The sequence below is a fragment of the Sarcophilus harrisii genome, chromosome 4, assembly GCF_902635505.1.
Source record: "Sarcophilus harrisii chromosome 4, mSarHar1.11, whole genome shotgun sequence".
In the NCBI taxonomy this organism is placed as follows: domain Eukaryota; kingdom Metazoa; phylum Chordata; class Mammalia; order Dasyuromorphia; family Dasyuridae; genus Sarcophilus; species Sarcophilus harrisii.
In genome coordinates this window covers 95038843-95051075 of record NC_045429.1, presented here as the reverse complement: position 1 = coordinate 95051075, position 12233 = coordinate 95038843, and the positions used below count along the sequence as shown (strand labels likewise).

The 12233-nt window shown below is 42.8% G+C and overlaps 1 protein-coding gene across 1 annotated transcript in view; it reads left to right on the top strand.

The window, feature by feature from the left end:
• The window catches only part of LMOD1 (leiomodin 1), a 67639-nt gene extending 55895 nt beyond the window's left edge, over positions 1 to 11744 (top strand). The window contains exons 2-3 of the mRNA XM_003767569.4: positions 2845 to 4299; positions 9518 to 11744. Of these exons, the coding sequence (XP_003767617.1) occupies positions 2845 to 4299; positions 9518 to 9544 (1482 nt within the window). The 3' untranslated portion in view covers positions 9545 to 11744. The remainder of the gene's footprint in view (positions 1 to 2844; positions 4300 to 9517) is intronic.
• Positions 11745 to 12233: the final 489 nt, after the last annotated feature.

Below are 12233 nucleotides of genomic sequence, written 5' to 3'. Positions count from 1 at the left end.
CCTAAATGGCAGGATGACCAGTAGATGTTAAATATATTAAAATATAACTTAGATACACAATAAGTATACATGACCAAAACATTATTTTGCTGTACAAAAAGAATCAGACTCTGAATTATTGTACAATTAGCTTGTGAAGGAAATCAAAGATGCAGGTGTGCATAAATATAGGGATTGGGAATTCAATGTAATGGTTTTTAGTCATCTCCCAGAGTTCTTTTTCTGGGTATAGCTAGGAACTCAAAAATCTTACAAAAAGGAATGTTGAAGACTATCTTTACATGTAATTGGAAAAACAAAATACTATTGAGAAAAAATAGAAACAGAATATATACATAATATATACATACATATGTATGTATATATCTATAAATATATGTAATAAATTTCATGTGTAACTATCAAAGATTAAAAAAAAAAAGTCTGAGGGAGAACTGGTGCTGGATTTATTCCAAGAATTAGTGGTCTACAAGAGAGAGTAGAAGTGCCTTTTTCCAGCATTCACAGCCTATAAGAGAAGAGTCTTCTCTGCAAAAATTCATTCCCCCAGATGCTCAGTGACCAATCTTCTCTGACACAAACCTCAGTCACAGGAACACACAGGGACCAATCAGGAGTTGCTGTGTCATTTCAACAAAGTGAAGCACTAATCCCACAGCGAGAAGCCAATAAGCATGTGCATCCTCATGGAGCCAGAGGGCATGCTATTGGTCTTTCTGTGAGGTTCTCACCTAGAGTCCCAGACATTGTAGCATCTGTCTCTTAGTTAGGAAGATTTGATCAGCATATAATTCCTGCAGCCTCTAGCAAGCAAGACCTGCTCTGTTCTTTATGAAGATAGAAAACCAATGCCAGGGACAACCAAGTGGTGCAGTGGATAAAGCATTGGCTCTTGGAGTCAGGAGGACCCGAGTTCAAATCTAGCCTCAGACACTTATTAGCTAGATAATCCTGGGCAAATCACTTAACCCTAATTACTCCCCAGAAAAAGAAAACAAATCTCCATGATATTACTTTGGCTCCATTATGGAAGGAGAAATGACTAACAGACCCTCCTGTGGCAACAACCAGAGACCAAACTTAGCTCCCCTGTTTCTCTCGGTGTTTTGTCTCCAGTCCATGTTCAAGGTCCCTTGTTCATTTCTTACGGGACTGATTGGTGATACCAAGGATTTTTTGCCCATAAAGGGGAAAATCTAGCTAAAGACACAATATAGAAGACATTTCATTATATATTAGACATCTCTTTAGCTCCAGAGGTCAAAACCGTAGCAAGCAATAGAAATTGCAAAGAGGAAAATGTAGGTAAAATGGGAAACTGGCCGATGGAGGTCCAGTTTTTTGAGTGTGAACAACCTCCTGTGTTTGTCACCAACCTGCATGGATTCTCAGAAACCATGCTTCTGGGCCTTTTAGCTATGCTTGAAGGATGGGGCCCCTACTGGCCAGGCTCCTGCCCCCACATACCCCATCCCTTCTGTAGACTTGGTGAAAGAAAATACTTCCAAATAATTAGAGCTGACTAAAAATAGAACCAGTCACCTTGGAAGTAGGTTATCCCTAATTGGAGATTTTCATGGGTAACCATTTACTGCATATGTTATAGATTAAATTCTTGTTTGGATAAGTCTCTTCTAACACTAAAATTCTCTGATTCTGTGATTGTTATGACTCTATAGCTATTGCTTGAGCCTGGTGGATAAGTGTTTGTTTGGGTGCCATCACAATTTTATGTAATGGCCAATAGCCAAGAGGGGATTCATAGAACCCTGGAACCCCAAAGCTTCCAAGTTCCTCCTAATTCGATTTTAATCCATTTCCCCAATTCCCTCAGCAAGACTGATTCAGAATTATGCAAGAGAGATGAGACTATCTTCTTTAGGAGAGGAGCCACCTGTATTTATTCATTTTACGACAAGAGCATTAGTTATTGAGATCAGAGGCCTGAAATTAAATCCTAGCTCAGTCACTTACTATTTGGTGACCATGTATAAGTCTTTTAAATTCTTTGAATCCTAATTTCCTTATGTGTAAAATAAAAAGTTATTTTTTGAATCCTTATTTCCTTATATGTAAAATGAAAAGGTATTTAGGTGGCTCAGTGGAAAGAGCATTTTTAAATATTTGAGGCTAGATTTGTACCAGGAAGATGAGTCTTCCTGACTTCAGGCCTGGCACATTATCCACTGTATCAGTAGTAAAAGGTTAAGTGACCTGCCCAGAATGAAAAAAACCAGTATGTACCCAAGACTCTTGAACCTAAGACTTCTAGGCTCTAAGGCCAGATCTTTAGATCTACTGTTCCAGGCTTTTATCCTCTCATATCACAGGAATGTGAATCATCATTACTAACTCAGGAAACTCTTCCTTATATCTTTCCCTTCTGATGAAACAAAACTAGAACCATTCCCAATAAAATCAGAGGTGAAACAAGGTTGCCCTCTATCACCATTACTATTCAACATTGTATTAGAAATGTTATCTTTGGCAATAAGAGAAGGAAAAAAGATTAAAGGAATTAGAGAAGGTAATGAGAAAACCAAATGATCACTCTTTGCAGATGATATGATGGTATACTTAGAGAACCCTAGAGAATCAACTAAAAAACTACTAGAAACAATTCACAACTGCAGCAGAGTTGCAGAATACAAAATAAATCCCCTTCTGTTGAAATTTAAACTACTGTAGAACCCTCATTGAAGAATGAAAAATGGCTAATCACACTACATAAAAACTATTTAAAGACTCTAAGGCCATGCTTAGGGCACTCCATGCCCCACTCAATACTCTCTCGATCTAGCTCTTACTTCATCTTTAATTTTTCTTTTTCTGAATTCTCCTTAGGAAAGCAGGCAAGTGGAGACCAAGACAGATGCCAAGAATGGAGATGAGAAGGGTAGGGATGCTGGTAAAAAAGCCCTTAGTTTCAAACGGGACTCTGACCTGGGAAAAGAACAGAAGAAGGACAGTCCAAAGATAAGCCAACAAAAAGAGAAAGATGAAGCAGATGGCAAACGCAGAGAGAAATTCAAGGATGACAAAGTCCTGAGGGGCATAGACAAAGGCAGGGTCAAGGCTGCTGTGGACAAGAAAGAGACAGGGAAGGATGGGAAAGGAGAAGAAAAAACAGTGGCAGCAAAGAAAGCAGATGAGAAGAAAGGGATTGAAAGGAGCAGAAGTGTGAGCAATGACAAGGAGAAGAAGGGAGAAGACAAGAATGAAGGAGATAAAAAAAAGGAAGAAGAGAAAGTGAAAACAGGGAGTGGCAAAGAAGAGGTCAAAAAGGAAGATGGGAAAGTTAAGAAGGGGGAGCCCGCCACCCCAAAGGAGCCCAAGGATGATGGCAAGCACAAGAATATTAAGGCTGCAGAGTCTGAGAAGCCAGTCTCCAGTAGCCCTTCCAAGGCCCCAGAGACTCCTGCCAAGGCCCCAGAGACTCCGGCTAAGGCGGAAGAGGAAGCGGCCCCTAGCATATTTGATGAACCCCTGGAAAAGGTGAAGAACAATGATCCAGAGATGACAGAGGTAAATGTCAACAACTCAGATTGCATCACAAATGAGATCCTGGTCAAATTCACCGAGGCCCTGGAATTCAACACTGTGGTCAAGGTGTTTGCCTTAGCCAACACTCGGGCCGATGACCACGTGGCTTTTGCCATCGCCATCATGCTCAAGGCCAACAAGACCATAACCAGTGTCAACCTGGACTCAAACCACATTACTGGCAAAGGCATCCTGGCCATCTTCCGGGCTCTGCTCCAGAACAACACACTGACAGAGCTTCGCTTCCATAATCAGAGACACATCTGCGGGGGCAAGACAGAGATGGAAATCGCCAAGCTCCTCAAGGAGAACACCACCCTCCTCAAACTGGGCTATCACTTTGAACTGGCGGGTCCCCGGATGACCGTCACCAATCTGCTCAGCCGCAATATGGACAAACAGAGGCAAAAGAGGCTGCAGGAGCAGAAGCAGGCACAGGGTGCGGGTGGGGAGAAGAAGGACCAGCTGACAGTGCCCAAGATTGGGACCCTGCCCAAAGGCTCCCCTAAGCCATCTCCACAGCCTTCCCCAAAGCCCTCCCCGAAGAACTCCCCCCAAAAGGGTGGTACTCCTGCCGCCCCACCCCCACCTCCACCTCCCCTGGCTCCTCCCCTCTTGCCAGAGAACCTGAGGAATTCCCTTTCTCCAGCCACCCAAAGGAAGATGGGGGATAAGGTCCTCCCAGCACAAGAGAAGAACTCTCGGGACCAACTGCTAGCTGCCATCCGTTCCAGCAACCTCAAGCAGCTCAAGAAGGCATGTAGTTTGGGGTGGGATAGAAGATGGGGATGGGCAGCAGGACCCACGGTTTATTGGGGTTGGGGTTGAGGCAGAGAAAGTGTCAGATTGTTTTTGATTCTGAGGACTTCTGAGGGAGATAATTCAGACTCCTTTGGGAACTATTGAATAAATAGATTCTAGAGCTTAAAAGGGACTTTGAAAGGTCATCTAGTTCATCCCCTTAATTATAGCCACTTAAGCCATATGCAACAGATGATAGATATAAAGATAGCCAAAAACAGAAAAAGGGAGAGGGGAAAAAGAAGGGGGAGGGGAAGAAGAGGAAGAGAGAAAGAGGAAGAGGAACAGGGGGAAGGAGAAGGGAAAGGGAGGGAGAGAAAGAGAGAAAGGGACAGGAAAAGGGAGAAAGGTAAGGGGATGGGAAAGGAGAAAGAGGAGAAGGGGAAGAAAAAGGAAATGGAGAGAGAGAGAAACAGAGGGAGGGGCAAAGAGAAGGAGGGGGAGAGAAAAGGAGAGGGAAAAGGAAAGAGGGAGAAGGGGAAGGAGAAGGGAAGAGAAGGGCAAAGGAGAGAAACAGAGAAAGGAAAAGGGAGAGAGGGAGGAGAAGGGGAAAGGAGAAAGGAGAAAGGGGAGAAGAGGGACTTGGAGAGACAGAAGGAGAGAAGAAGGGGTAAGGAGAGGGAGGGGAAGACAGAGGGGGAGAGAAAGAAAAAAAGAAGAGGGAGATAAAGTAAGGTGGTACAGCGGTTGGAGCACCAGTCCAGAAGTCAGGAGGATCCGAGTTCAAATGTGACCTCATGCATTTAACACTTACTAGCTAGACAAGTCACTTAACCCTGATTTCCTTGCAAAAAGAAAGGAGAGAACAAATATATTTATTATGCCAAGTATGATGCTAAGCGCTAGAAATAAAAATACAAGCAAGTAGGATATTCTCTGTCCTCAAGAAGCTTCCATTCTAATGGAAGAAGAAAACAGTAAAGAGGTCCTAAAAAAAGGAGGGTAAGAGAGGAAAGGGCATCTCACCAGATTTGAAAGAGACTGAAGGAGTTGACATTCAGGTATGGCCACTAGCAATTAAGGCAGAAAGTTCACTCATCAGAACTTGGGGGAAAGTCAAAGTTTCCAGTGGGATAGAAATGGTTGGAGAATAGGGCCAAAGATGAGGACGACTATATCTTGTCTTTAAAGGTCTTAATAATAGGAAATTTTCCATATACCTCTCAGCATCCCTCTCCAACTTTCCATCTCAGGAATGTCTAATTTTTTTTTACCTTCAGGTTAAACCAACCAGTGGCTGAATGGGGGGAGGGGTATCCTAGATCTAATTTTATAAGAGAGGTTACATGTGGTAAGCATACATGGCAGGGTCTAAACTCAAATACCTTGATTTCAAATCTGATACTTTTTGCCACAGTATCTCTGGTTCTATTCTTAGAGAAAGAGAGAGAGAGAAGAGAGATAGATAGCAAGAAGGGAGTAGGGAAGAGAAAGATGAGGGAGAAAGGGGGATAGGAGAAGATGGGAGGAGAGGAGAGGAAAGGAAGTAGGGGGAGGGAGAGAAGGAGAAAAGAGAGAGAGAAGAAGGGAGAGTGGGAGAATAAGGAGAGGGAGGGAAAGGAAGAGAGAAAGACAGAAAGAAATAGAGAGATAAACACACACAGAGACTCCCAGAGAGCCTTTCCCTTTATTGACTTGAAAAATGTCATTAAATCTCTCCTCAACCTTCTCTTCCCCATGATAAATAATCTCAGGTCCTTGAAAGATTTATAGTTTGGGTTGTCTTCAGTATTAGCCAAGCCTCCTGACATTTTTAGCACCAAGCATTGGTCAATAAAAGCAAGCCATTGCTGAGTGTGTGCACTGTGGTGCTAAGTTGGGTACTGTGGAGGACAGGAGAGAAATATAAGATATGACACGTGTATCCTCATGAACTTTTCAATCCAGTTAAAGATACCAGGCTGGTACAGAGTGGCAAACACTCAGATCCTTTATTTAAGTACTAAACTGTCTGGGGAATAGGTGATAATTACTGTGGACCACTAGCTTTAGGAAAGGAATAGTCAGGGCAGATTCTGTCTTTTCATTTATCCCCTTAAAATTGGAATCAGTTGCTAGGTTGAGGGGAACCAGGTATGAGTTCAGTGAAAAAATTGTTACCATAATGGCCCAGGCCTATAATTTGTGCTCTAGAAGTTGAGGTTGGTAGAGCGATTAAGTTCAGAAATTCCGAGCTGCAAGGAGCTGTCAATCAGGTGTCTGAACTAAGCTCACAGAATCTCTAGGGAGGGCCATGGGCACCAGGCTACCTGAGAAGGAGCCAACCAGCTCAGGCTGGAAATGCAGTGAGTCAAAGCTTCCCAGACAATCAGTAGTGGGTTGAACTGAAGTGAAGAAGTCCATGGCAGCAAATGTTATTAAGCACTTACTGTATGCAAAAACTGTGCCCTGAACAATTTAAATGGAGGTAGTCTGGCTTTGCAAGTTTCATTGGTTTAGGAAACTCCCCAATAGGAAATTCTCTTTACCAACCCAGATGTGGCATTGTTGTTCAATTAATAATCACAGAGGATTGTAAAGAGCCATTTGAGAGCAGATAAGATCTTGGTCTTCCTTACATGGTGGCCAGGTTTTACCCACAACATCTTGCTGTGTGTTGAATTGTTCTACCTACTGGATGTCACATGTGGTTTAGATAAGAAATCTCTCTTCCATAAAAAAGGGTCCCTCTCTTTCATAAAAAGGGGGTCATATAATGTGGTAGGATGAGCGATCTTAATGCATCTGCATTAAGCAAAACTTTGATGCACCATAGTATATGACAAGGGCATTTGAGAGATGTTGCTAAAAGGGTTGTATGAAGTTAGGAGAAAGGTCGTTACAGACTTTGGGCATCAAGTGTTGTGTGTGGAAATGATAGGCTATTTAACAAAAATATTAGAACTAGTTTCAATCTTTTGACCTTCTCTTTGGGGGCTGTGTGTGTGTGTATGTGTGAGAGAGAGAACAGAGAATTATACAGACACATACGCGTGCGTGCGCACACACACACGCACACACACACTCACATACACACACACACAAAGCACTTTAAGGAAATGACTCCCAAGAGTCAGCTTTGCTTGTTTATTCTGTCTCCTTATGAGGTTGTATAATCCATCAGCAGAAGCCCATTCTCTCTGGGAGGCTCATCTAGGCAAGAGTCAGGATTCATAGGACTGACCTGGTAGATGTCAGTGGTGGTCTGACCCTGAGCCAGTAGTGTCAAGATCTCGTGAGACTCTGAAATAAGTTTGGCCACTGTCAGTAACCCTAGGGCATGGTGCTGATCTTTACCATATTTTAGGTGAAAAAAGATTCCCCTTGTTTTAGCACTTATTGAATGTTAACAATGTCATGTAGCTGACTATCATGAGAATGAGCTGGTTGTCTTGGAGGAAATTCATGCCATCATCTGCATTCTGCTTTTCCTTGAAGGTCCAGTTCAAATGCCATCTTCTTCATGAAGCCTTCCCTAATTAGATACTCCGAGGACCTCATCTTGAAATGGAGTTATCCTTCCTTTCATACATGTATATATTACTATTATTATATGTCCTAGAGGTCCTCCTTATCAAGGGATCCATAACATTTTTTGTTTCAAGAATCCCTTTCATAATCTGGGGAAGTCTATTCTCTCAGAATAATGGGATTTTTTTTTTTTTGGTTTGTTTTTTTCTGATGCAATTGGGGTTAAGTGACTTGCCCAGGGCCAAGCAGCTAGGAGGTGTTAAGTGTCTGAGATCAAATTTGAACTCAGATCCTTCTGACTTCAAGGCTGGTGCTCTATCCACTGCCCCACCTAGCTGCCCCAGAATAATGTTTTTAAATGAATGAAACAACATACACAGAACTACAAAGAAAATCAATTATATTGTGACAGTTATCTATCTATATATAAATGTAACTATATATCTATACACATATGTATGTGTATATGCATAAAGATCACCAATTTCAGGTTAAGAACCCCTGTGCAAATTCAATAAGCATTTGCTAAGCCTCTCCTATCTGCAAAGCTCTATGCCAGATGTTTTGTGATACAAAGAAAAACAATGGCCCCTGTCCTCAGATTTTACTTTCTACTGGAGAGATACTATGTTTAGTAATACCTGAGTACATACCAAGAAGATACAAAATAACTTTAGGAGAGTAGCAGGAGGAACAGAAGGATGAGGAAAAGCCTTTCACAAGAGCAGGCACTGACACCAAGCCTTGAAGGGAGCAGAGGATTTTATAAGGCAGACAAGGAGGGAATGAATATATGCCCAAAAACTCCAGAAAAGAAAAGATGGTGTTCTTTCTAAACTTTGTATTTTCCCCATCACCTAGAATAGAATGGACCACACTGATACAGTAAGTAAGGTCTGCATGTAGAGAACCTGAATTCAAATCCCACATCTGATGATTATTTGAGTGATCCTTATCTCCCCAGGGCTCCAGTTTCCAAAAGTCTAAAAACAAAGGAGTCAGACTCAGTGATATCTGAGTCCCATTAGGCTAGATATTACGATCTTACTATCAGGTGTTCTGCCCCACAGGTGCCTAATGAAAATTTGCTCAATTGAATCCTAAAAACCATCTGAAAGAACAGAATACTGGATTACACGGACTACAGGATTGATCTAGTATCAAACTTCTAGTGTCCTTATTTACACAGACAGAAAAAAAAGAGAGAGAGAGAGGATTTACTTGAAGTATTTTAAAATGTGGCATTTTAAATGATTTTGGAAAGCATGAGTAGTACTCCTACTTTTCATTTTATCTTCTTAATAACTTGTGTATAATATTAGGCCATTTGACCCTAAGCACAGCCTTGTGAGACAGGTAGTACAAGTATTATCAACTGCATTTATAGCTGTGGAAACTGAGGCTCAGAGGTAAAGTGATTTGCTGCATGACTGATAAATGACAGAGTCTAAATTTAAACCCAGACATGTTCTCAGTTCTTTCCTGAGGGAACCATCCAAAGTATGCATGGAGGATTCAGTTTAGACACCAAGTTTTTCAGCTAAGACTGCCAAATGTGGAAACAGGTGTTTCCTTTCTCTCCTTTCCCTTAGGAATTGGAGTCAGAGTTCTCCCTATGTTGTTCCATGATGGTTGGAAGTGGAAAACACATGAGATGACCATAGGGAGCTCCAGCTTGAGAGAACTTCAGTAATACTGTGTTTTTGCTTTCCTTCCCTTGTAGGTGGAAGTGCCCAAACTGCTTCAGTAGGACGAGGGGCCTGGGGACAGTGTCTGCCCATCCCATAACTGTGCTCAGACCAAGCCTCCCAGAATGATGCAGACCTCCCCCAACCTCAGCTTCCTGCTGTGGAGGAACCTACTCTGTGAAGGGAGTACCAGGAGACAGGCCAATGACCCTGAAGTCCAGGCCATATTCAAGGAAAGACACCTCCTTTAAGTTCACCTTTCTTTTCTTATCTTTGAGATGCTCCAAGGATTTCTTTTCCCTGGAATAGAGGGTTCTGGACTATGAGTCAACCTCGTGTGCCACTCAGAAGGTGGTACTATTCCTGGGCACCATGTTCCCAGCTAGCCATGGAAGACCTGTGGCTAGAGAGATGCCCTGCAAGGACCACATGACACTCTTCTTCCTTTCCTCCCAAAACCTGCTGCTCCTGTGGCTGGGATTCGGCTCTTCGAGGAGCCCGGGAGACACAGTTGATGGGGTTGGTGGGTCTCTGAATGTGGCACTGCCAGGAGAAGGGAGATGGCTTGGTATGGAAGAGTGGAGATGAACAGGAGGCCAAAAGGAATCATATTTGTTTAGGCTGCACATAATTGGGAAGAATTTGGGAGTTTTCAGAAAGAAATGAAAGTGATAGGGAGTCACCCCCAAATCTTTGGATCCAAAAAGGGAGCAGCAATGCTCCTGGAATGTGGCTGGGTTGATTGGAAAGGAAGTGGTGGGAACAGCAGTGTTCTGGATTGACTTTTCAGGGGTTGAAATAGAGGGGAAGGGGAAGGGGCTGCTGGGCAAGAATGAGAGAGGGGCAAACCCAGAATGACAGTTGGTCATACCAGATACCAACAGACATGTCCCTCATATCTACTAGCTACTGTATAGGATAGCTGTGTATCTGTTTTTTCCATAAGATTTTGATAATATATACAAACCTTTAGCTGCCTAAGATTGTATTTGCTGCAAGGGTTCCAGGCTTTGGACTTAGAGGCAAGTGAACACATCTTGCCATTTCACCTCCTCTTTCCTCCGGAGACTCTGGAAAGAAGGCCCTTAACTGTGCACTTAAGCTAACCCCAACAGCTAAGATTTGAACTTATCTTATAAGATTGGGGAGCGAGGGAGGAGGGAGGCAGGGGAGAGGGAGAGGAAGCTGGGAGAGAGCCTGGAGAGGTGCTTGGAAGTTTCCTGGGCCAGGGTAGGTAGAACCCAACATATTCTACTATAAAATGGAGGCCCTTTGTAAATGCACTTCATTTTAAACATTTAATAATTTCCTGAGAGACAGTGAGGGGTAATGGATAAAGAAGTGAGTTTATCTTACTTTGGATTCATGCTGGCTATATGATCCTGGACAAGATTTCTAACCTCTCAGCGTGCTCTGAATAATACAGAGAAAGGGCCAACCTGCACTGTTCGATGGAGCTCCTTCTTCAGCCCAATAAAACCACAGGCCTAGTCTCCAACCCTCTTGGGAAGTACCTATTATATCTTTGCCAGTCTATCAGGCTATCAGTGGTTGGAGCCATTAAATGGGGTAGGGAGGGAAAAGGGAGAATGTCAGCAGGAAGAGTCAGAGAGGAACCTTTCAAGGAACCAAAAGGTCCCTACTGACTTGTGTACTTAACACCCAGAAACCTCACAGCTTCTAGTATGTTCACTATTGAGAGGCATAAAGTATAAGGTATCCAAAGGGTTAGGGGTGGAAGACACTGATAGGAGTTAGTTCTTAGGCAATTAAAAGAGGCTGACAGGAGAACAGAGTTCCCTAAGATGCCTATATTAGGCATTTTCAGAGAGAAAGAAACTCATTCCATTTCTCTGCCTAACCATGGGCTATGGGCCAATTCTCTACAGAGGCCACAAGGCAGCAAAGGAAATGACCTCTGGGCATGGAAAGGAGCTAGAGTGGACACTGAGGAGATATAGGTCTATAGGGAAGAATAGCCTTTGTCCTCCCCACATTTTCTTTTTTCCTACCCAAAGTCAATAGCTGCTCTTCTGATCAGCAGTCCCACCCACCCACCCCTTCTCTGATAAGTGTTTAATAAGTTTTCCCTCTGGTCTCCACAGATATTTAGATTTTCTAGTATAGATAATTTTATAGACTCATTGAATACACCCACTAACTCTCATGAAAGGACCATCTATAGGCTAATCAATCAAAAAAAATTTATTAAGTACCTACTATGTTCCAGATAGGGAAGCTAGGAGATGAATGGAAAGAACATTGAGCTTGGAATGAAAAAGACTCATTTTTATAAATTCAAACCCAGTCTCAGACACTAACCTTGTGACTCTGGGCAAGTCATTTAATGTATTTCTCAGCTTCCTCATCTGTAAAAATGAGCTGAAGAAAATGGCAAACCACTCTGTGCCAAGAAAACTCCAAAATGGGGTCTCAGGAAGTTGGACACAACTGAAATGATCGAACAACATGTCAGGTACTGTGCCAAGTGCAGGGGATATAAAAAGAGGCAAAAAGATATCCTTGCTGTTATCTGTCAGGAAGCTATGAGATTCCCTTCTAGGGTGCTCTTCTGCAGTGACAAAGGGCAATCCTTGCTTTCCGCTTTGGAGTGTCCAACAGTGGTATCCATTCATCAGGTCTGACTATTGCACCCAGTTGAGTCTGAAGATCCCCTAAAGATCTTCTAAAACTAGGAGGTTGGGCAGTGACTGAAGGAGGCAGGAGACAACACAGAAAGAGGCAGCTCTT